Source organism: Apiospora hydei (genome assembly GCF_038363865.1).
Source record: "Apiospora hydei strain CBS 114990 chromosome Unknown utg000010l_segment0_segment0, whole genome shotgun sequence".
Lineage (NCBI taxonomy): Eukaryota > Fungi > Ascomycota > Sordariomycetes > Amphisphaeriales > Apiosporaceae > Apiospora > Apiospora hydei.
The window spans coordinates 1,306,336-1,331,289 of record NW_027117369.1 but is presented as its reverse complement, the minus strand read 5'-3'; the positions used below and the strand labels follow the sequence as shown (position 1 = coordinate 1,331,289).

At 51.9% G+C, this 24,954-nt stretch overlaps 13 protein-coding genes across 13 annotated transcripts; 7 read left to right on the top strand and 6 right to left on the bottom strand.

The window, feature by feature from the left end:
- Nucleotides 1-1,556: 1,556 nt before the first annotated feature.
- On the top strand, nucleotides 1,557-2,447 carry PG997_014598 (uncharacterized protein; the record flags this gene model as incomplete). Its single annotated transcript, XM_066818912.1, has 2 exons — nucleotides 1,557-2,098; nucleotides 2,165-2,447. 2 exons carry the CDS (start codon nucleotides 1,557-1,559, stop codon nucleotides 2,445-2,447), a joined length of 825 nt encoding a protein of 274 aa, XP_066661100.1.
- Nucleotides 2,448-2,634: 187 nt separating this feature from the next.
- PG997_014597 (uncharacterized protein) lies at nucleotides 2,635-3,904 on the bottom strand (the record flags this gene model as incomplete). The annotated part of the gene is made up of 2 exons (XM_066818911.1): nucleotides 2,635-2,992; nucleotides 3,021-3,904. 2 exons carry the CDS (start codon nucleotides 3,902-3,904, stop codon nucleotides 2,635-2,637), a joined length of 1,242 nt encoding a protein of 413 aa, XP_066661099.1.
- Nucleotides 3,905-4,577: 673 nt separating this feature from the next.
- PG997_014596 (uncharacterized protein) lies at nucleotides 4,578-5,027 on the bottom strand (the record flags this gene model as incomplete). Its single annotated transcript, XM_066818910.1, has 1 exon — nucleotides 4,578-5,027. One exon carries the CDS (start codon nucleotides 5,025-5,027, stop codon nucleotides 4,578-4,580), a length of 450 nt encoding a protein of 149 aa, XP_066661098.1.
- A 5,765-nt stretch (nucleotides 5,028-10,792) lies between these two features.
- PG997_014595 (uncharacterized protein) lies at nucleotides 10,793-11,196 on the top strand (the record flags this gene model as incomplete). Its single annotated transcript, XM_066818909.1, has 2 exons — nucleotides 10,793-10,797; nucleotides 10,878-11,196. 2 exons carry the CDS (start codon nucleotides 10,793-10,795, stop codon nucleotides 11,194-11,196), a joined length of 324 nt encoding a protein of 107 aa, XP_066661097.1.
- A 1,260-nt stretch (nucleotides 11,197-12,456) lies between these two features.
- On the top strand, nucleotides 12,457-13,414 carry PG997_014594 (Aldo/keto reductase subgroup; the record flags this gene model as incomplete). The annotated part of the gene is made up of 2 exons (XM_066818908.1): nucleotides 12,457-12,966; nucleotides 13,025-13,414. The coding sequence occupies 2 exons, from the start codon at nucleotides 12,457-12,459 to the stop codon at nucleotides 13,412-13,414; spliced, it is 900 nt and encodes a 299-aa protein (XP_066661096.1).
- Nucleotides 13,415-13,647: 233 nt separating this feature from the next.
- PG997_014593 (Adenylylsulfatase HINT3) lies at nucleotides 13,648-14,235 on the bottom strand (the record flags this gene model as incomplete). Its single annotated transcript, XM_066818907.1, has 1 exon — nucleotides 13,648-14,235. One exon carries the CDS (start codon nucleotides 14,233-14,235, stop codon nucleotides 13,648-13,650), a length of 588 nt encoding a protein of 195 aa, XP_066661095.1.
- A 619-nt stretch (nucleotides 14,236-14,854) lies between these two features.
- On the top strand, nucleotides 14,855-15,232 carry PG997_014592 (metallothionein-I transcription activator; the record flags this gene model as incomplete). Its single annotated transcript, XM_066818906.1, has 2 exons — nucleotides 14,855-15,104; nucleotides 15,208-15,232. The coding sequence occupies exons 1-2, from the start codon at nucleotides 14,878-14,880 to the stop codon at nucleotides 15,230-15,232; spliced, it is 252 nt and encodes an 83-aa protein (XP_066661094.1). The 5' UTR covers nucleotides 14,855-14,877.
- Nucleotides 15,233-15,575: 343 nt separating this feature from the next.
- On the bottom strand, nucleotides 15,576-16,828 carry PG997_014591 (GPN-loop GTPase 1; the record flags this gene model as incomplete). The annotated part of the gene is made up of 2 exons (XM_066818905.1): nucleotides 15,576-16,375; nucleotides 16,435-16,828. 2 exons carry the CDS (start codon nucleotides 16,826-16,828, stop codon nucleotides 15,576-15,578), a joined length of 1,194 nt encoding a protein of 397 aa, XP_066661093.1.
- A 798-nt stretch (nucleotides 16,829-17,626) lies between these two features.
- Nucleotides 17,627-18,598, top strand: PG997_014590 (uncharacterized protein; the record flags this gene model as incomplete). Its single annotated transcript, XM_066818904.1, has 1 exon — nucleotides 17,627-18,598. One exon carries the CDS (start codon nucleotides 17,627-17,629, stop codon nucleotides 18,596-18,598), a length of 972 nt encoding a protein of 323 aa, XP_066661092.1.
- Nucleotides 18,599-19,954: 1,356 nt separating this feature from the next.
- Nucleotides 19,955-21,098, top strand: PG997_014589 (uncharacterized protein; the record flags this gene model as incomplete). Its single annotated transcript, XM_066818903.1, has 2 exons — nucleotides 19,955-19,970; nucleotides 20,041-21,098. 2 exons carry the CDS (start codon nucleotides 19,955-19,957, stop codon nucleotides 21,096-21,098), a joined length of 1,074 nt encoding a protein of 357 aa, XP_066661091.1.
- Nucleotides 21,099-21,895: 797 nt separating this feature from the next.
- Nucleotides 21,896-22,702, top strand: PG997_014588 (uncharacterized protein; the record flags this gene model as incomplete). Its single annotated transcript, XM_066818902.1, has 1 exon — nucleotides 21,896-22,702. One exon carries the CDS (start codon nucleotides 21,896-21,898, stop codon nucleotides 22,700-22,702), a length of 807 nt encoding a protein of 268 aa, XP_066661090.1.
- Nucleotides 22,703-22,811: 109 nt separating this feature from the next.
- On the bottom strand, nucleotides 22,812-23,273 carry PG997_014587 (uncharacterized protein; the record flags this gene model as incomplete). The annotated part of the gene is made up of 1 exon (XM_066818901.1): nucleotides 22,812-23,273. The coding sequence occupies one exon, from the start codon at nucleotides 23,271-23,273 to the stop codon at nucleotides 22,812-22,814; it is 462 nt and encodes a 153-aa protein (XP_066661089.1).
- A 720-nt stretch (nucleotides 23,274-23,993) lies between these two features.
- Nucleotides 23,994-24,638, bottom strand: PG997_014586 (uncharacterized protein; the record flags this gene model as incomplete). The annotated part of the gene is made up of 1 exon (XM_066818900.1): nucleotides 23,994-24,638. The coding sequence occupies one exon, from the start codon at nucleotides 24,636-24,638 to the stop codon at nucleotides 23,994-23,996; it is 645 nt and encodes a 214-aa protein (XP_066661088.1).
- Between the last annotated feature and the right edge of the window lie 316 nt (nucleotides 24,639-24,954).

Genomic DNA, 24,954 nt, shown 5'->3' with positions numbered 1-24,954 from the left:
TTGTGCAGTCGGGCCCCCGATAATTTGAACGGAGAAGTGTAATATATTCCCATGCAACAATAGCCCTTGCGGCTTCGCCGAGGCCTGGTAGCGAACATGTTTGTAGAACCGCGCGCGCAAGACAGCAAGCTACCATGTAAGGGGTTATCATTTAATGGATGTCAATTTCGCTTGGATCAGTTTATTAGTGGTTTGTTTGCTTACGTAGGGTTCAAACCAACCCCAATGCATCACATTATCCGGGATACGGACCGGCCCGGCTTCCGGAGACACTGGGTCTGATCAGTCGCCGAAACCGCATTGCTCGGGCGGCGTCCAGAGAGTGGAATGTGGGGAGGCCACATTGTCCGCTGCGGAAGGCGACTGGAAAAGAGGGAACACAACACCTGCCATGCTTTCCTTGTCTACTAGTGAAGCGCCGGCAGATGTATGAATCCACTAAGTCGAGTCACCCGGTCCCGACTTGAGTCTAAATCTGACAAGCGCGGATACACCCAACGGGAGTTATGAAGTACTTGTTAGAAATGATGATCTTCATGCGCTGGTAGACTCTTGACATTTATTCGACTGTATCCTGACATCGACGATCCTCTCTATGCCACCATACAATACAGTTGGCTTCATAGTAATTGTGTCAGATGCACCCTCGACACCAGCAAATGTCGGGTTTTTATTCGCCCAACTACTCTCTCAATACTATGGAGTCGAGTGCAACAATACCGACGAAAGCTGGCCATTTCTGTGTCCCAAACGCGCAGTGCCGACACCGCTTTATTGGACCAGCCGTGATACGAGCCGTGGCTTGGCCTCGAAGGGCGACACTTGGCATGCCGACCCGAAATTAGTGGCTTTCAAGGTAATGTCAGCTACTGTGGCGACGATTGTAGGGCTGAGTGGCATGGGCTGATATGGCTGATATACTGTTCACTCTGCTGTAAACATTGAGGTAGTTGAAGTGAGGTTAGAAACATCATATTCCCTTGGGATCCATGTCCCCTCTTCTTCATTCACCGACAGAAAGATCATACGAAAAGAAGGATGATCTGGGAGGGGAAATCGTGCCGTCGTTTGACACACTAGCCCCCAGGAAAGACCTGGTCGCTGCTAATTATATACTTTGTTTCTTCTTCAGGGGTGGACAGACCCACTTAGCTGAATAAGCTATCACGTTGGCGCAGCGTTAGCCGTCTTCAAATCTGGGCACCTAGTCCGTCTACAGTTAGAGCTCTATGAGCTAGCAGGAGCTGAAATAGGCAGCTTCGCTTCGCTTGTTTTCTGTTTCAGTCGCCCTGGATTGCAGATGATGGCGCCAAGGAGCCATTCATCCATTCCTGAGGATGCGTTGGGCTTTTTCTTTCTGTTGTCGCGAGTCGTATGTTCTGCTTCTTCATTATCATCCAACGCTCGTGTCTCACATCTGACTTGTTCTCCGTGAGCATACTTTTTGGAGACAGTGTTCCGGTCACGCAACCACGGGGACTGATCACGTACTTAAGAGGAAGAGTCGAGAACTACTACCTGGAAGTGAAAAATAGTCTCAAAAACTATTAGTCAAGATGGATTCCAACCAACAGCCCATACAGCCTCAGCAGCCGCAACAGGCACATCAAGCCCAGCAGCCTCAGCAATACCAGCCATATCAACCCTACACTGCCGGCGCGCCAGCGCAGCAAGCAGCACCAGCCGTGAGCCGGCCATGGCACAACGCGAAGATCGTCCTCCTATCGATGTCGGTGGTCTTCAGCATCGTTGTCATCGGCATCTCCATCGCGCTCGCCGTGAACCCCACCGTCCTGAGCCTGCAAGTCGTCTGGGTCGCCCCCGAGGCCGCCGTCGCCATCATCTGGTCCGTCGCCGAGTTCGTCACCCTCTGCGCGCGCAAGAACCAGCGCGGCATCCACCCCGGCGCCCACGTCGCGCTGCACCTGCTCCTCTGGCTCGCCTTTGTCGTGGCGGCCGGTTTGACGGCGTACGTCGTGGCTCTGAACGTCGAGTACGACTACTACTACTCCTCGAGTTACCGCTACAGCCGCTACTCGGCCATCAAATTCTACATTCGGTCGCTGCAGGCGGAACTCGCGTTTTTGATTCTCCTCATGTAGGTTTCACCAAATCAAGCCATACCCAAGAAGACGAATCAAGTTGCTGACATGCGATTTACTAGCATTACTCATTTCACCCTTTTCGTGCGCGCATGCGTCGAGACTGCCCGCCGGAACAAGGGGCCGCAACCTGTCTTCGTCCCGGTGAATGCCTACTATTCGGGTTATCCGATGCAGCCGCCGCCGCCGCAACAGCCCGTGCACCCGATGTCGCCCCAGCAGGCGCACATGTCGACCAACTACGGCCAGCTTAAGGAGGTGCAGCCCCAACACACTGGCTCTACCCAGCCGTCGGGGCCTCAGTTCCATGACGATCGGATCCAGAATGCTGGGCATGCGCAGTAAAAAGGATGGGCAGTTCGAGTGTGGAAATAACGAGACGTCAATGTTATAATGTGGATGAGGACATGGAGATGATATACCCCTTTTCCCTTCGGCGAGATCCAAGTTTGGTCGGTACTTAAGGTTGCTTCAAATCTAGCACGAGCTTTTGTCCATACCCCTTAGTTAGCTGCTTTATTACACATGTGTTTTAATGACCCAGTTTCATTCCGTCCCCAAGGCTCTTGATCAACCCGATCGTTCGCTTCTCGACCTCGCCGTGTCGTCCATTCCCGGCCTCTTCTGCGAAACTGACCCGCGCCGTCCACCAGTCCAGACAACCCTCGGCCCTGACACCCTCGGGCGCGTCAAGTAGGCCCACACTGACATCAATCAAGTCGGGCCGCCACTTGTCGTGCCAAAAGACGGTGGCGCCGCACTGGGCGCAGAACTCGCGCAGAACCCCTGGCGAGCTCTCGTAACTCTGGAGTGCCGTCCTTTTTCCTTCCGCCGCCGTCGCCGCCGTTGCCAACGACGCGAAGTCGAGCGGTTGGTACTCGTCTTTGATGCTGTCCGGGTCCGTGGCGGTGGGGGCACCAACGCAAAGATATGTTGGATCGTGGGATGAAGGCCCATGCCTGGATCTCGAAGCCCGAGGTCAGGCGACACGAGCGACACGCGCAGGTCCCGGCGAGATATCTGGTCAGAGCTGAAGAATTCTGTGACGGCCGCAACCACCACTTCTCGTCGTCGGGATTGTTGATGCGCGGCGAGCCTGTGTGGTATGGGACAATCAGGTCGGGGTAGTTTGAGCGCGGTAGCAGACTACCGTCGTCAGGTCTCGTAATGCAGAGTTGGACTTTGCCGCAGTGGCAGAACCCATGGAGGATATCTGCGTTGTCGTTGAAGTCGCCGGGAACCGCCGCTTGCGTTTCTTCTTTCGGATGATCGCCCCAGTGACCATGCATCTCCATTGTCCTGCCGTTTACTTGCGACATCCAGCGTGAGAGCCCGCCATCTTTCGCCCCGGTCACGTTGACGTGTCTGTCGTACTGCGGCTCCGGTGCAGCGGCCCTGTCGTTCTTGCTGCCACCGTCACCACCGGCGATGCCTCCCTCATCATCTTCTCCCTCGTCTGCCCTCCCAATAATAGTACCAGTAGCGACTGCGAACGTCTCCTTTCCCGGCCCTAGGTCTTCCGGATCCCCTTGGCGCCAGAAGATGTGGCATCCGCATGTCGCGCAGAAGTAGCGTGTGGAATGCTGGGTAGGCCCGTAGGCCCGCAAACCATCCAAAGACGGTGCCAAGGACAGGCCCATGTAGGATACGCAGGCGAGGCCCGTGGTGTGTCGGCATGACTTGCAATAGCACAGGTTCAGTGGGTGCGAGTCCCCATCCTCTCCGGGCGACCGTGGAGCCGAGATGACGGTCTGCGCGGCGGCGCCGCAATGGCAGGAGATATTGTAGGGTACGACTGTCATGGCTTGACCCCCTATAGATGAAGTGAGGTTAGGATGTATCCTAGTCAAAGCATGGGATCGAGGGTGTGAAACTTCCTCCGAGAGTAAAGCTTCGGATGACGTTGGTAGCGGTAGGGTCTCCGGTCTGCTTCAAAAGGCGGGGCGGATGTCCAGCTCAGGCTGCACCAAGAACACTGTAGGCACCATCAAAGGCGTCATCTACAGCTCCCATGGTGAGGGTACCTGAGGGCTTACAGTGTGTTACCCGAGTGTAGATATAGAAAGAACACGCCTATTAAGTTTGTTTGAAATACATAAAGGGTAACATCATAGGGGTTAAGCATCAATCAAAACATGGTCGGACAGCTTCTGAATCTGCTAAAGGTGAATCGCAATTGAGACATTCTCCGAAGAAATAACTTTTTCCTCAATCCGATTAAAGCATGTGCCCATACCGCCATTCCCCGCAGTCCACTAGCGTTTCGCAGCAACCCAAGTCGGAACACAAGTGTATTGTATATCTAAAGGGGGTATCCTAAACATCGTAGAGCCAAACCGCTATAAAGAAGGAAAGAAAGGTAAAAGCAAAAAGTATAATGGGTGTGAAATCCTTGACGCCCAAATTGTTGGAAGTTGTGCGACTTGCAAATGTCGGTCAACCTCTGAGCACACTGCCCCTTTTCATCTTAAAGTCCTAGCGTGGCACGCAGTTTGGGTGACAGCAATGCTCACTCACCGCCTCGAGGAGCAGACCCAAGAGCTCGGCCTCCAAGGCACCAACCTCAGCTTCCTCAATGCGTTCGGTAGCTTTGGACCCAGAGCTAGATTCACGGCTCCTAGTAGCCGACTTCGGCAGCACTCTGCCGGGGCTTGTTGCCGTTGCTGCTCCCACGTCTCGCTCGCTACTCCCGCGGTGCGCCCAACTCCATTGTGGCTGGGTGCGGTAGCGGCGCAACCAGTACGGACGCCCCGTCACGGGCGCCATCAGAGTGTAGCCGGGGACAGCATTGTGATCATCGAGCGCGTTGCGCAGGCGAGCGCCGATGTGGACTTTGAGGCTTGCTCCCTTCCCAGCGGAGGTGATATGACCAGGGTTCCGGCCTTTCTTGCCGATGATGGCTAAGAGTCCGGTATTGGCCCGCATGATGTCCCCATGAGACCATAGGCGACCCGCATAGGGCGCAGAAATCAGAGTTTCTGTTGACGATGATCTCGTAGCTGCTCCATGCATTCTTTGTTGCCCGGTGAGACTTGAAAACGTGAGGCTTCTGGCCGAGGCTAACACAGGGGTGGCCGCTGCGGCGTAGCCGGGAAAGTGTTTTGCCAGCTGAGCTTTATCAAAACTGATATTCAAGTGTGTATGGAGCTGCTGGATCATCCAAGCAAACGGTGCGTGGACGAGACCTTCATTCTCTTCGATCCAGCCGAGATTGCCATGACTCCCAGGAAACGAGACTTGGTGGACGCCAGGTCCGCACATGAGAGTTGGACTGAACTGTTCTCTCGTTTCATGCAATGAAAGACAGTGAAAAGCGTATTTGACGTCTGCCACGGATTCAGTTAGCCGAAGTTCAAAAGCAATGAGCATTGCGATGGAAGCCCGCGACATTTGGTGCCGTAGCTTCGAGAGAACGAAAGGAGTGCGAGGGAAGCAAGTTTCAAAATGCAATAGGGAATGGAATAAGTCTTACTGGACGCAACATCGGAGACGACATCAACGTTGTTCCTCTTCCTGGCACCGAGGATCGCGAGTGGTTTCGCCAGGCCAGTCAGAGGTAACCCCAGCGAGCCCACGGTGTCGAAGCAACAGAGGGCCTCAATCTTGACGCCCGTCCACCCTACACGAATGAGTCAGATGTAGAGCAAAAGAAATAGTGGAAGAAAGTGGTAACAATAGCTATACCTACGTTCGTAGCCTTGAAGCATCTGCCGCGCGGCCTCCTGGGTGATGATCGTATTCCTGTGACATGCCTTATAGAGTGTATTATACAATCTCTCGTCCCCGTCCCTTGGTAATCCAAGGACGTCAATCAGCATGGCAAGGTAGCGGGCTGCCCAAGCTCCTGCAAATAAATTAGCAACTGTCCATCGATTGCACGACAATTGGAGGAAAATATATACCTCGAGAATACCCAACCAAGATAATCCTATCTTTAGCAGTATAGTGCTTAGCGAGGTTCCCTAACAATGTTTAATATCAAACAATGGATTCAAACATGGGTTGTCTTACTAAAAGCCGTGATGACATTCCGCAAAGTCCCCCAGCCGCCAAGGCCTGCACTAACGGTTAGTGTAAGAACTGGAATATATTTGGGGATATGAGTAAGAGGTTTACCTCCAACAATGCGGTCAATGAAACCGATGTCCGAACCAACACCGTTGATCGGCGTCTCAAAGACATTCTCATGGGCGGAAATCAGCTTCACGAATTCAGACACCACTGTCTTGCGGCAGCCGAGTACGCCACCGGCCCAGGTGCCATTGAAAGAGACGAAATGCAATCTCGGCTGTCGGGACCCACAGGCAGAGTCCTGGCTGGATAGGCTTGGTAGGGTAGACATTGGCGTTTATGAAGGAGACCATCAGCACCAAATAGTTGATCGATCCGATGGGCCAAAGGATGCAGCGAAACACGGCGGCGATTCAAAACGGCAAAGGTGCAAGAAGAATGATGGATTGGTTGGTATACATGAAATGAATGAAAGTAAAACGGTCAACCCGTGTCTAGCGTTACCCAGGGGCCATTGCGACTTAAATTCCTCCTCCAGGAGCTTCAGGAGGGCCACGTCAGTAAATCGAATCTTTTCGATTCGAGATATCCGGAGGAGTGAGGTTTTCCATCTGAGAGGGCACATCCTTTTTGAACAGCCATCGATGTGGCGACTTAAGAAGATGGCTTGAGCCGACTAAGCCGAGTCTGACCGGGCTTGCAAAAGCGCCGGGTATCGAGATTTGCACATGGGAAGTCAAGTACCCCAAGGCTGACAACAGGTCTGCTGCGAGGTGTGATTGCGTAAGCATCGAACTTCGGGTATTTACTGGTTAGTATCACCTTAGAGACCCGTTAATAGGGCTAGGTAAGAAGTAGGTAAGTAAAGTACTTTGTCATCCTTACTCACAATACGAACATAGCATTATAAGCTCTTAAAAACCGCTAAGCTATATATACGAACTTTATATAACGATAGTATTAAAAATAAACGCTTAATTATCTCGGTTCTTTTTATTTAAATTAAAATTAAAGGAAAATATAAGTAACGTTAAGTAAAGCTTATTACGATTATAAATAATATAAAGAAAATATATAACGTGGTTTATTATTAAACGAGCTATATTATTAAGCGGGCTATTTTTTTTATACCTTATTACTTTTATATAAGATAATTTAATTATAACGTTTTAAATTAATTAAAATTACTCGCTATCGGAATCGCTACTTAATTCTACGTCCTTTTCACATGTTCGCGCATTATAACCTGTTTCGCCGCAGACACCGCAGCGCCTTTCACCGGTCGCCCTCCGCTTCGACGGACCCCCTGTTTCACCCTTATTAGTCGCTCGACGCTTCCCTTTTACCTTTTTGTCTTATAGCTCTTATAATTCCTGTATAATAAGGGCCCCTCTAAGCTGGACACGTGATTTTTTAGCTCTCCGGCGTTTTGAAAATATTAAAGTGGCCTCTTTTAATATATACATCCGATCGCGTATAAGGGTTATTTTATAGGTTATTTTATTTATATTTTTCGTTATTTAATTTATAATATTTAAAATTAACGTCGAGGAGCTTTTTTAATAAGTAAAGACTTTATTTTTAATAAAAATAAAGTGTTTAATCGTTTATTAAAAGTTAAACGACGTTTAAGGGTTATAAGTATTAACCGTCCCCGAACGCGACGAGTTAAGTGTAAACGTTCGGAGATATATATTTAACTTATTAATTACCTCGTTCGGGTTATAAGGTATTAAATTAAATACGCTAAATTTAAATTTAATGTTATTTTTCGTAAAAATAATAAAATACGCAGCTTTAAAGGCGATAAAAAACTTTAGTTTCGTAATGTAATTTATCGACGCTTTAATAAATAACTTAATTTCTTTCGAATACGCGCGCTTTAACGGCGAATAAAGTGCTATATTTAATAATTAAAGCAGGTAAAAAAATAAAGAGGTATATTAAGCGTAATAATGTCGTTATCTTTATAATATACTTTAAACTACGTTAAAATATAACTCTTATAGCCGTTAAGGATTAAGAGGCGATAGCGACCTTTTATTCGCGACTTAATATACTTATTAAAGTATTTAATTTAATCTAAGCTTATATCGTTATTAGTCTAGCCGTTAAAAGTCGGTTTAATTACTTAGTCGCCCGGTAAATCGTATTCGCGAGCTTAATTCGTAAGGTAGTATTAACCTTAAACGATTAAAAACGGCGAGATACATTAACCTTAGGAATTAATGCATTTAATAGCCGTCGACTATTCCCGATTACTAAGCTAAACCGACTTCGCCTTCCCACGCTAATCGGCGTGTGTTACGACGAGTATTAACCCGATTATACTTATTATAAAGCCGGTCTCGTCGAAATTCTATATATCCTCATCGACGATGCCGTATTTAGCCTTAATATTCGTAACCAGCGTAAACCAGCCGGAAATAACCTTCGGATCCTCGCAAAGGGCTCTCTAGTAATCGTATCGACGATTCATTCGGGTCTTAAGGTCCGAGTTGCGGTCGATAAAGCGCTTAACCCAGTGCTTACCGACGCGGTCGCCGCCACGCGACGCGGTAAGAAGATTGGCCATATCTTCCACACTAACGATATTAAGAGGCATCCCTCGGGTATTTAAATTAATAATATAATTACGAAGCACCTCTTTTTTAATTAGATTTAATTTCCGTCGTTCGAGTCCGCTTTCGCGTCGTGGGGTTCGGCCGTGGAGTCGGTTATTTATAAAAGCTTGTGAGACTTAAAAGGCTTTCGTAGTAGCTCGTTAGCTAATACGATTTATAGGATTTCGCGTCGCTTAAATCGTTAAAGCGACTTAATTTTCTTAGTAAAAGTTAAACATTATTATTATAAAAATAAAACGCGTCGAAGTTTAATTAATATAGTTAGCCGAGAAAGTGATTTATTAAATAATATAATTTATTAAATAATAAACCACGTTATATATTTTATATAAACACTTTTTACTTTAATAATTAATTTAAGTATTAATCTTAACTATTAATAAGGTATATTACTTTAATAAACCTATTATACCTTTAATTAAGTTTTACGATTAATTCTAAGATATTATTTATTATATTAAATAAACGCACTTATTTATACGTTTAAGTACTCTCTCGTCTTAATTAATATAAACCTTAGCGCGTTTACGAGGTTTCTTTTAAACCTCGATAACCGTTTATTAATAAAGGTAATTTCTTACCCTTTTATTTATTTCGATTTAATATTAAGTTAATTTAATAGAAATAAAAGAAAAAGATTTTATAAGTATAATTACGCGTATAAATTATAATACCCACTTTATTTTAAAGTACACACTTTTAATACGTTTATTAAATATTAATAAATTTATAGAACTTAAGAGTTATAACGGCCTTTATTAACTTAAATTACTTTTATTTACGAAGTTAACTTACCTTAAAATTCCCGGGTCACCTTATAAAGGAGCCTTCGTTTAAGCGCCGAGATTTCCCTTCTTTCCGTGTAATCTCTAAAAGAGGCGTACCTTAAGAGGATTTCCTCATATAAGCAGTGTTACATAGCAGGGGTCCATGTTAGCTAAATCCAACGTTCTAAGCATAGAAACACGCCTTAGAGCAGTGTTAACGACAGAGGGCTATCAAGTTCATCCTAAATGATAGATGGTGGTCTCGGCTTAATCTATAACAGTGCTTTTATTCATATCTTATCCCGAGCCGACCGTAGCCGTTAACGAAATCTAACGGCAGATAACAATAGCTGCAGGCTCAGCCCAGCTCACAACAATGCCCCTCCAACAGTCTCCCATCCCGAACCTATCATAGCTAGAAACAGTAGATAAGGCGCCCGTAACGTCTCTGTTGAGTTGGCCCGGCTCGGACAATCAGAGCGACATTGGCCTTGCCTTCTTTCGATTTGTCCGATCACATGCAGGGTCTTGCGTACCGACCTGGATATTCTTCAATAGCTCCCAAAAACAACATATAGCCTCCAATAGACAATGGGCCTTGCCATCCGGGCGTCTGTCCAGTGATTTAAGTTTCTAATGAAATATATTAGGATGGATGTCTTAGTTTATTCTAGTGAGGTATGTGCCCCTGACAGAATTGACGAAGATTCGTAACACTATTTACTTACCTGTCTCTAATATCTTTACCTCCGGAAGGTGAGATGGTGCAACTGAGCTGAGGGGCTCTGTAGGGAAGTGGCTGTAGCAGAAGGTCAAAGATCGGGGTAATAGGAGGACAGAGAGTACCCCGAACGCTTGCAAGTCCTATAGTTGCTCAGATGCATCCGGACAAGCAGATGAATAATATTCTTTGATCTTCTGATCTATGGTAATGCGGTCGTATTGTTTTGGGGAAAGAGTAGGCCTTTATTGGGTTCAAGTCCTGACGACAATGCATTCATGACTATCAAAGCTGCGATACCAAGCACGCTTAAAGGTGACTACGACCAATCAAGACATACCTGGATGAGCTGCATCTAGTGGCCCTTTACAAAAGAGTGCCGAAGATAGCGGACCTGGCTCTCAGATCATACTGGACGCGAAGACGGTCAATCTTAACAAGCCTTGACTACGTGGGTCAGACCGCGATGATGCGGTCGTTGAGTCTGGACGACACGGCCTAGGCCCGCCATCTGCTGAAGTCGGGCGCCGGCCTCAACGTGCGCGCATGCTGGCAGCGCGCTGCACCATGCGGTGCGCGCCGCAAGGTCCCGATTTGGTCCGGACTTTCGTGAAGGCCTAGGGACGAGCGGTACAACAGCCCCATGTGCTAGGCGACGGCGTAACACGACGGCCCGGCGTACCTGCTCCTACTCCTCGGGGGCCAAGCCCGGCAGCGAGATCCCCGACAAGCACAAGCGGACGACTTTGCTCCGAGCGACGGTTCACAATAGCGCGGCGGTGGCGCCGTGCCTGCTGCGGCACGAGGCCCGCCTGTACAGCGAAGAGGTCGGGGACCAGGACTCGCTCGTCACGAAGATCCAGGTCGAATCCTTTTCGCGCATGGTACCACCATCGCTACAGAACGGGGCAGCGACAACATTGAGACTCATCCTGGGACCGGAGGTTGCGGAGAGTATCGTTGTGATATAGTCATAGAGACTAGAAGACAATCTTGGGCATTACCAAAATGACTGACAGCACGGTCATGGCTTGAGAGGTCAATGTGATTCCGGCGATGGAGAGAATACTGATAGTGACGCGAAGAAGGATGACGAGGGTGATGATTGGATATTCGAAAAAAGCTCAGCTGTCGTATTCCCGTGTCGTGCCGGATGCGTCAATCACCGACCAATGTCATCATGTGCTACCGGCTCTCTGCTTGTCCTAACTGATGCCAAGTTCAAGGCGACGGGATCAAGTTACCCGGTTTGCCGTCACTGATTCGCAACGCATAGGAGCCAAGCATGATTAATCCCACTTGCCCAAGAAGACACGTTCCCTCCGCCGTCCTCCCTCAAGACCAATCGAGATACGCATGCCACGAAGGATCAAGAAGTGGACATTAACATATTCGGACCCGCGACAGCGCCGTGCCGCTAGACCTATCAACGACAATTGTAGGCGTTGGCGCAGCGCCGTCATTCAGTGGGGGATTTCGCTGGCTTTAGGCGGTGGGGTATGCTAACTACGGTTAAAAAGCAAGCGGCGGGCGGCCGACAACCACTCGTCCAGCCTGCCAGCCTTCACTTTGACAAGCTCCGGTCCTACAACCAACCCCATACACAATGCGTTTTGTGCGATTAATCCCGCGCCTACGAGCAAGCAAACCAAAAAAAAAGTCGCCAATGCCCATTGCTAGCTTTGAATCCGTCTTCGGAACTGATCTCATAGCGTCGATTATGGCAGCCAACTGTCTCGAATTTGTTACTATGATTGGCGCGGGTAAATAGCACTCCTACCCACCCGATTCGTTGCCAGGCGAGTCGGCAGCTTTTGCACGTCCAAAGGTCCCACTAACCCGGATACGCTCCGCAGCTGGCTGTCAACGCGGCATGCCAATGGTCAGCCTGGCTTGCCTGGGCGAAAGCTTCCAATGGATTCTGGCTCGATTTCCCAGGCTCGATCTCGCATTGGGAAGGCGAAACAGCTGTAATGGGTGGAGCCAAACTGGAACCTGAGGAAGCGAACAAGAGCGATCGTCACTCGTAGGGGCAATGAGGTATTCCAGGCCCACATGGCATCCCCCTCATTGGCACCACTGCGTCATGCTATCTTGATGTAATCAAGTGGGCAGCCTGTCTAGATAAATAGATTCCACGTCGCCCTCTGGCCTGTCTCCTTTCCTCCTTCTATTCCCAATTAACTTGATACCCCTCAAAGTCGTCGTCTTTGAAAAAAACACATCTCAAAATGTCGCAACACAACGCCCACACCAAGAAGACCTACACCCTGGCCTCGGGTGACAAGATGCCCGCCATCGGCCTGGGCACCTGGCAATCCGGCAAGGGCCAGGTCGGCGAGGCCGTCAAGGCCGCCATCGGCGCCGGCTACCGCTACATCGACACCGCGCTGGCCTACGGCAACGAGGCCGAGGTGGGCGAGGGCGTCAAGGCCTCGGGCGTGCCCCGCGAGCAGCTCTGGATCACCACCAAGCTCGACAACCCCTGGCACAAGAAGGTCCAGGAGGGCATCGACACCTCCCTCAAGAACCTCGGCATGGACTACGTCGACCTCTACCTCATGCACTGGCCCTGCCCCCTCGACGCCGACGACACCTCCAAGGTCTACGACGACTGGACCTTCATCGACACCTGGCGCGAGATGCAGAAGCTGGTCGGCACCGGCAAGGTGAGGAACATTGGTGTCTCCAACTTCGACATTACCAACCTCGAGAAGCTCCTGAAGGACCCCAGCTGCAAGGTAAGAACCACGTCGCTCCTGTGTAATCAATCATATACTGACCCTTGTAACCAAACAGATCAAGCCGGCCGTCAACCAGATCGAGCTGCACCCCAACAACCCCTCCAAGTCGCTCGTCCGCTACTGCGGCGAGAAAGGCATCCACTGCACCGGCTACTCGTGCCTGGGCAGCACCGACTCGCCCCTGTACAAGGACCCGACCCTGCTCAAGCTGGCCGAGGCCAAGGGCAAGACGCCGCAGCAGTGCCTGCTCCAGTGGGGCATCCAGAACGGCTGGGACGTCATCCCCAAGAGCGTCACCAAGGAGCGCATCGAGGCCAACTTCGACCTCGACGGCTGGTGGCTCACCGACGAGGAGGTCGACCAGCTCGACAACCTCAAGGACCGCTTCAAGGTCTGCGGTGACGACTGGTTGCCCATCAAGATCTTCCACGGCGACCACGAGTAAGAATCTATTGCCAAAGCAAAGTAAAATAATGTTAGAGGGAGCAATGGTATAGAGGGGGCGTTTTGGAATGCATATAGACATACTAGACGGCCCAAAATAGACTTGTACCTGCTTCACCTCATCTGATCAATCGCCTTCCCTCAGTGACAAGCAAGTGAACGCATTGCTGCTACCACGTCCCGTCCCAATTTGGCGGTGCATGCGAAAGTAATCTTACAAAAACAATATGGTTCTCATAATTTGCTCTTCCTGCCCTCTTCCTCCAAAACCTCCCTGATAGCCTCCCTCAACTTGGCCGCTAGCGCCGCGCCCTCATCATCGTCCAGCTCGCTCCGGACGCCGCGCCCAAACATGGTGAAGCTCTCGCGCAGCTTGCCGCTCGCGCGGATCTCGGGCCGTGGGATGAGGTGGTAGTGGACGTGGTTGACGACCTGCGCGGCGGCGGCGCCGTTGTTCTGCACGACGTTCCAGTCGTTGACGCCCGTCGTGCGGACCAGGGCCCGGGACAGCAGCCTTAAATACCGGCCGAGCTCCGCGGCCTCGCGCGCGTCGACGTCGGTCAGTTTGGGGGCGTGGCGGCGCGGGCAGAGAAGCAGGTGCCCGTGGGAGAGCGGGAGGATGTCGAGGAAGGCGAGGAGGGTCGGGGTCGAGAGGACGACGAAGGAGGCGGGCGCGGCTTTGCTGGGGTCGAGGGAGGGTTCGTCGGGGCCTGGGGGTGTGGCCGGGTCGTACGTGGGATATGTATTCGCTATTGTGCAGAAGGGACACGGATCAGATGCTGGGAGGACCGTCGGGTCGAAGGACTGGTTTGGATCGCCCATGGTTGGTACGTTTTTGGCGGCCCAGAGATCTGGTTAGACACACAGCTCAGATGGATGTGGTGTAAGGGGCGCTGCACGGTAGGAAAGCTTGTTTGGAGAGCAAAGTGGCAGAGATTGGATCGGCAAACGGGCTTGAATACATGAAATAAATACTAGAACACCAGCACCAACGGTATGACAGGAAACTACAAATGACTAGACGAGACTTATTGATTTGAATAATGGTGGAACATTGCACGCCCGTGTCTGGGAATGCGAAGCTTCCAAGCCGTTAACGGTCGCGTCTATTGCACTTTACAGTGGACGGGCGCTATCGATATGCCTATGCCGAGGTACCGTTCCATTTGCTGACGTAACTGTAATTGACCAAACCAGTGACCTGCATACCTATGTTCCACTGCCTGCCAGACTGCTTCGCCAGTTGTGCCACCGTGCACCGCCTTTTTCTTTGAGCCTCTCAATCCCGCCTTTCCGCCATCCGCTACGCTAAAGACGGTCGGCATTCCCATTCTAGCAATTCGACTCTCGACTCATCGAAAAGAAAGGAAAAAAGACATCCAAACCGCCGCCGCCGACATTCTCTTGACGACCTGCCGCACCCTCACAAACCCAAACAATAAAACACACAAAACCACATCCAAAATGTCGAGCCAACGCGAAGCCTACCAGATCCCCACCGGCCAGCAGTCGCCCGCCGCCGGCATGGCCATGCGCAGCGTCGTCAACACCTCGAGCGCGGCCAACGACGAGGGCCTGCCCATGCGCTACATCTGCGGCGACTGCGGCACCACCTTCCCGCTCAAGCGCGCCGACACCATCCGCTGCGTCGAGTGCGGCTGCCGCGTCCTGTACAAGGAGCGCACCAAGAGGTACGTCTCTCCTGGCCATGTCTCCTGAGAAGCAGCATGACTCTCCCATGACGGTTGGGCGTGCGTGTTTACAATCCGAGATTTACTGACTTCTTTGTTGCAGAATGGTCCAGTTCGAGGCACGATAGAGAAAGACAACCACTGCGATATGCAACTCCAAATTGACCGACACGGTACTCGGCGTCTACGCGCGACGATGATATGATAGATGGAAGGAGCTGCTGCAATAGAGTAGGCAGTAATTGTGGCAAAAGACTGGATCCATGGGCAGATGCAAGCACAGGATCTTGGGCGGTCTTGGGAGTTTTAGGAGTTCATTAGGGACATTATTCATCAGTGCCCTCTGAAATCAGATTTGGTATTCCTTTGCGCCGGTTTCCTACCTGTAAAAATGCCCCCAATTGCGTATCTATGCGTATGCGTACATCATCTTTGAAACGAAAGATCTCTCTTATGCAGAGACTCTGAAGGTTACCCCTTTCGTTGCGTGTGAATATACTTTGCGAAACTAGCATCGGCCATGGTGGATTCCTCCTCTCCTTGCATGGCTGCCTCGTAACGCGCCTGGAGGCCCTCGCGGTCCATCTCATCATCATCCGCGAAATCGTCAACATCCTCTCCGTCGCTGATCACGTCGAGATCGTCGTCGTCATTTGGCGGCTTCACACCCGGCGTGGAGCTGCTTCCTGTGGCCATGGACATGCCCTTCATCATCTTGTCCAGTTCCTTCTCGCGCGCGACGCGCTTATTCTCCTCGCGCTCGTTGCGCTTGCGCTCCAGCTCGGGCTGGTAGTCCCGGTTGAACTCCTCCGACTTCTCCTTGACGGCGGCGAAGAAGTCGTCGACGCCCTGGCCGGTCATGGACGAGACCCCCACCACGCTCAAGTGGGCGTAGAACTCCTCGAGCATGAGGCTCATCGAGTTGAGGAGACTGCTCATGTAACCGCTGCCGCCGCCTTCACCCTCGACACCGCCGAACGCGTTGCCGCTCTCGTCTTCTTGCAGGGCCTCCTGGAAGGCCTCGTAGTCCGTCATCCACTCCTTGGCAAAGGAAGGATCCTTCACGTCGGCCTTGTTGAAAACTAATATCATGGGAAGCTTCGTCTTGTAGAGGATGGAGCAGGCGTAGAGCATATTGGACATGAATGTGCTGGTCGAAGCGGTCCTGGGGGTATCGATAACGTAGGCGATGACAGTCGGGAAAGATGACGCCAGAGATTCGAGAAGGATCTGACCGGATGCTGACCAGACGAAAACTTCGATTTGACCGGCTGCAGCAGATCTGGTTAGTCGCATTATTGCTTTCCTCGGGTTTTGTTAGGATTCTTACGCGTATCAACCAAGATGTTCTTGATCGGTGCCTTATTTGCCTCCGACGGCGCCGCGCGCTTCTCCAACAGCCCCACGATCTGATCAACCTTGGTCGAGAACAGGTTCAGACTGGTCAGGATACCGCCGTTGGGCCCCAAGTTGTACTGCTTCATGACCTCCTTGTAGTTGACCGAGTCGCGGATATCGATATTAGCCTCGAACGGCACGTTCAGGACGGCGGGGTCTAGGTTGATAACATATGGCGGCTCCTTTTGGCCGTGCAGGTGGGCGTTGATGCGCTGCATGAAGGTCGTCTTGCCGGATCCCGCCATGCCGACGCAGACGATGGCGGTGGGCTTGGGGCCCGTCGCTGGGGCTGGGGCCGCCGCAGCAGCTGATGCTAACTCTGCCATGTCGAAGAATTCGATTTCAATAGTGATATGTCAGACGGTAGATGAGCATCCAGATATGCGAGTTGTGTCGGAGGTTGCGGTAAGTGTCGTTGCTCTTCCGGGCTACAGAGGATGGCGGGGTCTTCTGGTAGATGAAAATTATTGCGGGGCTCACTGAGGAAGATCCGCGCGATGTTGGTGGGGTAGCTTCTGGGGGCGATTGCTGGAGATACGCGAAAGCCAATAGCGACATGCTGTGGCTAGATGCGATGACATGCACGCATGTGCTTCCACCGTAAATCATAGCCATGGTACGAGTATGTACTCCATGAGAGCTGTTGTCCCTGTAGGGAATTGTTGTACCTCCATATTTTCGTCTGCAATATTAGCTGACGGCGCAGTCGACATATGCTGCGATGCGCATTGAAATACATAAGACAGGAGCAAGCACCGAACCAACCGAGGCCATCCAGGGTTGCATACAATCATCTTCCCATTCTAGCAAGTGCATACGAGTCAGATATGAGTAGATCAACGCATGCTAAGAAGCACTATGAAATACGAGCATGCGGCTGCATTATCGTATCCCCCGCTTCGGGTTCGCCGTCCGTCAGTTTGCGTAACATTACAGTACCTGGTTACGTTCCTTGGTTTCGGGATTGGCCTATCAAATGTTCCATCCCCGAGATTTCTGAAACCCCCCGTGGCGCGGAGGTTCTCAACCACACCGCTAATATTTAAAGACTCTTTAGCCTGATCTGCGCCGGTGCTAATCTCGACGTCGTCTCCTCATCCATTCACAACAACCAGATTTGAACTATGGCCAGCATCAACGTGAACAAGGTGGTCAAGCCTCTCGCCATACTCGGCGCTCTCTATGGCCTCCATATCACATATGATCTCCTCCACGCCGTGATACCGTACCTGCGGCCCTCGAAGCTGGACAGATACCTCGAGACCAAGGACGGCAAAACGCCCTGGGCGCTCGTCACCGGCAGCAACAGCGGGATCGGCAAGTCCTTCGCCGACGAGCTGGCCGCGCGCGGCTTCAACATCGTGCTGCTGGGCCGGAGCAAGGAGAAGCTGAGAGCGGCGAAAGCGGAGCTGAAAGCCAAGCACCCGAGCCGCAAGTTCCGCACCATCGTCACGCTGCCGGGCCAGTGCACCGACCCGCACAAGGTCTCGTTCCCGGACATCGCGAAGCAGGTCGAGGACATCACCCTCAACGTCCTGGTCAACAACCTGGGCGGCGCCATGCCGCGCGCCGAGTTCGGCACCATCGACTACTACACGCCCGCCGAGCTGACGGAGCACATCAACGTCATGGCCACGTTCCCCACGCTGCTGACGGGCGCGCTCTTTCCCGCGCTGCTGCGCAACGGGCCCGGGCTCGTCATCAACATCGGCTCCTTCGCCGACGAGGGCGTGCCCTACCTGCCCACGTACGGGCCCACCAAGGCGTTCATGATGACCTCGTCCAAGGAGCTCGCGCGCGAGGTCCAGTGCGAGGGCCGCGATGTGGAGATCCTCGGCCTCCGGGTGGGGCTCGTCAGCGGCACCAATCTGAACAAGAAGAAGCCTAGCTTATTCGAGCCTCACGCTGATGACTTTGTCAAGTCGGCGCTCGCTAGGGTCGGGTGCGGCAGGATGGTCATTGGCGCCTACGTGCCACACGCACTGCAGATGGGCCTCATGGGGCTCCTTCCAGAGTTCGTTAAGGAGAAGGCCATCGCATGGCAGATCTCGGGACGTTACAAGGAGGAACGGGAGCGGATGGCGAAGCAGCAATGAGTTGAGATATACAGAAGTACTGAAATACAAGACGCAAGCAAGCCAAATATGGAATCGCATTCGATCCTTGTCTTCCAGAAAGGGCTTGGCCTTCAAACCAAATCTGAGGACTAGAAAGCTTGGAACACGACTACTAATGACTGCAAGAGGTGAGCGTGCTACTTTTATGGGTTACTGAGCGGCATCACATTCCTCACAAATTTCCCAAACACCAACATTTCTTTCGAACCGACCTTGACACACAACATCCTATGAGTCAACTTGAGGAACAGATTTACATTCATTATCTCCTGTTCATGACTCATCGCAGTCTCAGACCTTCACAAAGCTGCAGGGAACTAAGAGATCCTTATCACTTCCCTCTTTAATCACCTCCTAATAATTTCATGTTTCCTGGAGGCTAAGGGACTCATGGATGGATGGCTTCGCCGTGGACTCTTACCACGCCGACCTCGGATACTTTGCAACAGACTTGGGTCGCGAAGCTGGACGTCGGTTGGCAGCTTTGGGGTCGGGCTGACTGTCGCTAGTGCTTGATGATATCTGACCTGTGCAAGCTGTTTGCCATGGAAGTGGAATATAGTGATGAGCCCTGTTACGCCCAGGTTGAAGAATGCTTTTGCGATGACCGATATGAGGACTTGGGAGTCATTGATAATTACTCATTGGATGTTGGCTAAACCTTCGCGGTGATAATGGTTATATAATTAGGATCCTTTGGCCTGAGGTTTATAGGTATTTAGTTGTTCTTAACCTCAGCGACCCTGTCACTTCTTCCTATAACGCATGTTTCAGATAGTACAGTACCGATTCGAGTGTAAATTAGGAGTTTATGTCTCTCAAGTCAAGAACTCATGGTGCTGTAAGTGACATAGATGTCAGCAACTATCACCGCAACGTCGCCTAGAGTCAAGGAGCTGGAATAAGAAGACGAAGATGAGTTCTTCTGTTTGCACTATAGGGTCTTCGTCGCCGATCGCCTGAGAAACCATAGGGATTCCCTAAACCCCAGTATCATGTGTCACCATTCCTGCCTGTGGAGTATCCAGTATGCGGAGTACTAGTAGAGCGCATGTCACTGCTCAGTGATATCTAAGTAACCATCAGGTGTCATTTTCCCCTTTGCATTCAATGTCCTTTACATTTAATGTTATCTATTATTCTTATCTATAAAATAGCATCCTAGGTACAATCTGTAGAACCTTTCGCACTGGGTCAAATTTCTCTTGCACTTTTTTACAAGGCCACTTGATTTATTGGGTCAACGTCAACCAACCACGTTAAGGTGGCCACAAGAGCAATCCACAAACATCAACAGAAGCATTTCGTGCTCATTAAGTAAAGACTTTTCTCATGATGGCTGCTTCGCACCGTATGTATTTCCTCTTCTCTAGACCCTGCAGCATCGCCTGTAGGCATCTGACTGACATTTACTTTTCCAGCGTATCGCAACCTGCGAATCCCAGACGGCGCGTCCTTTGAGCTTCGACCGACCGCGGAGAAGGGATGGGGCATGTTTGCGACTGAAGACATTCAACGCAACGATGTCATCCTGATGGAGAAGCCGCTTTTTGTCATCACCAATCGCGGCCCTAAACGATCTCTAAAGCGCAAAGTCCGCGCTGCTGTGGAACAGCTAACGCCCGAAGCCAAGGCGCAATTCTTCTCGTTACGGCACAACAGTTTTGAGTCCTTTGCGACCTTGGAAGCCGCCTTTCTGTTCAACAAGTTCACACAGGAAGGCACCGACCACCCAGATGACGAAGCCATGCTCCTCCTAATGCCTCGCATCAACCACTCTTGTGTCCCGAACGCCGTGGTCCCATCCACCTACGTCTTCGGCGACGGCGTAGACAAGGAGGCCTCGTACCTGGTCGCCAACAAGGACATCTCCGCGGGCACGGAGATCACGTTCAGCTACCAGGGCGTGGTTAACTTCCTGACCCGGGCCGATCGGCGCCGCGCCCTCGGGTTCGACTGCCAGTGCGAGGCGTGCACCTACGACGACGCGCACGGCCTCTACCTAAGCGATCTGAGACGGACGTTGCTCCGAGGCCTGGATCACCTGACAAACTTCGGAATCGGGGGAGAACCGGAAGACCATGCCGATCCCGCCCTCCGCCCCGTCATCCCCGACGATGATCTCTACCGGGCCGCGGTCGGGTTTGAGATCCCCCACTCATCGAGATATATTTATTATCTCATGATGCCCTGCCTGCTAGAGGCAGAGGGTGTTCTGGGCGATATCGATGCCGACACTTACAGACTCAACCTTGAGTCTTTTGCTCAGGCCTTTGAGACACCGGAGAACGCAGAGATTGCTCGGTTGGCAACGGAACAGGACACTTGGGTGAAGAGGCTCCTCGTTGCGTGCCATTTGTGGGGCCGTCAGGATGCGGGTGATTACCACAATATGGTGAAATGGCTGGGTCAGTTCGGGTACGACGTCCCCTCGGGTAATCCATTCACCACATCTCCGATCATAGAAGAGGTTGATTAATGGTCCTGTCAGAGGGAGGAGGTAGCCTAGAAGGTTGATGATCCCACCAGGAACCACGGTTTCTTTAGCATAAAACCGGCCATGATGGAATAATAATGCCTAGGGAATGGATCAGGTTCAGCTTGAAGAGTGTTCATGACTATCCGCCAACCTTGTGAGAAAAACATCTGGATTTCGGGAACAAACGTAATGCCGTAGTAACTAGCGAGACTTGTGCACTTATCAAAGATTGGGTTGTGATTTCACCTATCATGGACAACTGATAAATGGTGTGCATGCAGCTAGAGCGTGGTTGTGGCTTACTGAATGCACCTACTAGTGCTGACATGGTATGTCATCTCATTTGCGGAGAGCTATGCCCATTTCGTATGTCGTAAAATCAGGTGCATTCCCCTTTGGGTTTGCCATCAACTGCCCTAACAGGAAGGTTTCTAGGATTGGCAAATCTAGGCTACAGCGGTTTGTTGGTTGGCTATTTCCCATATCTTGGCATCATCCCATCCCATGCAGTACCACGTCAGGCCATATTCTACTGGATAAAAGACAGCTGCGCCGTCCTTGTAAATTACTTCGAGCTTGGCAATAGAGAGGCCTCACATAAAAGTAAATAGATTGCGAAGGTCTGCCAATCCCATGCCCAAGTGACATAATTCCAGTCATATAAATACCATCAGAGTTCGGGTACACGCGCGAAACACCCGCATTGCACATCATCCCATCAACTAGATCCTCCCGATATCACTTATACAAGTCTGGATCGGCCAATACGAATGCCGCCGAAAAGCCTCGTAGCAGCGATGCTGCGCCGTACGGGCTCTGTGCTGCTGCTTATTACTGCCGTATCCTCCGTGGCACAAGGAGCATCCTCCACGACCAAATCCAGCACCAGCACCTTCCTGCTACCTTCCATCGCTACGTCTGCCTCGGAGCACATCTACGCGACGCTCATCAAAGAGGATGACGCCACCACCCTCTGGGCGCTAGGGTGCCAGCCCGACGTCGGCACCGCGTCGCCGACCTGCACGGGCGCCTTCCGGCCCCGGCGCACTCTCACGTCAGGCCCGTCCACCATGCATCTTGAACTCGGGGGTGGCGGCAGTATTTACGACTGCACGCGCGCCCTAGCGGGTGGTAGCAGCAGCATCGGCAGTCTCACATGCCTCATCAACAACGGCGCCGCCGCAGGAGCTGCTGTCACTACTACAACAACCACGCTGACGGCTGCTGGCGCGTGGATGACCCCCGTCACCGTGATCGGCGACGCAGGAACGCGCAAGAAGAAGACAACTACCACTACCTCAGCATCGTCGCAAACACCTACCACGGCTACGACATCCACGGCAAGCGGCGACAGTAATGAGGCGTGTAAGAGAGATGTAGCTTTGGAGAAGAGGAAGTCTGGTGTTGGCTCGGGGACAGGGGGTTCTGGCGGAGGCGATGGGACTACAGGTAACGGCGCGGAAGGAGGTAGTGCGGGAACACCCGGGGCAACGAAGGGCAACAATAATGGCCGCTGCTCGGCTGGCAGCAGGTTTGAAGGAGGGCTTCAGTTCATAAGCGGGATGGCTGGGTTTTGCCTTATGGCATTCCTTGTTGCGATATGAGGCTGGACAGTGTGGTAAACAATTGCTTGATAAAACATCTAAAACTACTGCAATTCCATGAAACTTACCCACATTCAGGATTACCCTCCTCCGTGAACCTTCTCCCTTTCTACATCATCGGATGCGCCGCCGCCTCCAAACTGGGCGCCATCTCAAACTGCCCCACCCGCCACTTCCAGTGCCCCAGCACCTCGAACACCTCCTCGGCCGACATGAAGCCCAAGTGCCACTCCTGCAGCAGCCGCGCCGCCACCTCGTTGGCGGCGTCGGGCTCGACCTGCAGGATCTGGGAGTCGATCTTGACCCACTTCCACAGCAGGTTCAGGAGGTGGGCGTCGCGGAACCCGGCGCAGACACAGCCGTAGCCGTGCTCGATGTGCGGGCTCGCGGGCAGGCCGACCTCGTCGAGCGCGACGAAGCAGCCCAGCCCGAGCTGGACGTAGCTGTGGATCCGCTTGGTCGAGATGAAGGGGTGGTAGTTGGACACGCGGCGCGAGCGGGTCGGGTCCCGGGCCGCGTAGTAGTAGGACCGGTTGTCGGCATAGGGGCCGGCGAGGTGAGGGGGCGCCATTGTTAGAGTGAGTTCTGGGTACTCGGCTTGGGAGTAGTACGGTTATTTGACGATATTGGCGAATGAAACCTACCTTGTACCAATCGCTGATGATTGGTCGTTGGCGTTTGCTGACACTCATCGGCTACTATTGGGGACATTCCGTGGTAGTTATATCCTCGCGACCTTGGAAAATGGTCTTTGTACATTCATGTCTTTCACATATTCACAAAAGGGGCTTGTCCCTCCAACACAAAGCACTTGTCAGACTCAACGAGCACTACATCACAAAGAGGTCACAAACCCGGGACAAAACAAGAAGGAGGTTTTGGTAAATCATTGCCATTGTTAAGTCATTACGAGGCTCGATCGTCACCAACTCGTAAAGAGCCGGGACGAGAGCCCATAAGGATGCATAGCGCTCGACGACGGCACGGGAGTAAATTGACTTCCCAGCCACGGCACGGAGGTATGGTAGCCCCCAGCCACGGCAAGGGAAGAAAATAAACCCCCAGCCAACGGAGCCCCCAATGCAGATGATTAGACCGACGCAACAGTCAAGGTCTCAATCAAAAGTCCGTAACGGACCGAATAGAGCTAAGCATACATAACAGTCATATCAAGCATCGCTACCCACCGACTCACTTTGGGTTCTTTGGTGGTCCTTAGGTGGTTCATGGTCACACACACCATGGGAACAGAATGGTGTCCTTGGTGAGGTTCGCCGTTGTCTGTAATAAATTACAGATCGGCCTCCTCAGACGCAACCTGCTGGACGGGTGCAGGAATGCTCCGGACACTCTGATCCGAGTGTTGCTCGAGGAGCTGTGTGGGTAGAGCCCCCTTGGACTCGGCGTGCTGGCAGCCGTGGTACTGATTTTCATGGACGTATAGATCAACGCGGGTGCGGACCTGACCGAAGAGGTCGTCAATGGAGGGATCGACACACTTGGCCGCCGCATCGTCGAGAAAGTCTGGGTCAGAAGGACTCAGGAAGTTGCCCCAGTGGACGACCAGCACGTGCCGGATAGCGGCCGTCTGGGCGGAAGTGAGCCGACCCGCGCGGGCGGTAAACCGTCTACGCAGGAAGGACACTCGCGGGCCCCAGTGGCCATAAACGTTCTCAGGAACGTTCTGGTCGTCGTGGAACACGAACAGGTCGTGCTCCGGGCTTACCCGAAGGTAGGCGGTCGGGGCGGGACCCTCGTAGTCTGCTCTTAGGGTCCGGGACGCGTTGCTCAGGGCTACCCCAAGTTTGGGGTCGCGCGAGAGCGAGCCATGTAGGGTTAGTCTAACGTTGTAGATTCGACATACGGCCGCAAAGCTCTCTCGGGAAACCCGATAGAAGACGGTGGGCCGCATGTGCCATCCCAGCCGAATAGTCATGTTCTGCAGGGCAAGTAGCCGACCCGGGGCGTGGGCCGTTCCAGCATCAAGAGGGTCAAGGTCCGGGCCGCTGAGAACGACGGCCTGTCGGTCCTTGTTATCCGCAAAAATTGCGAAATCCCAGATGTGATCTCTTAACTCCTGGGGAGCTCCGAGAACTTGTGAAAGATCTGGAGTCCTGTCGGCTCCAACGCGCCGCGGTTGCCGCTTTGGCTGCCACGAATGGTCGCGACCTGCATGGTGTTAGTCTGGGGTATCTTCCTGTTAAAGTACCTAAGTGGGGAATAGTCAGTAGTAGCGAGTCGGTATCGACGGT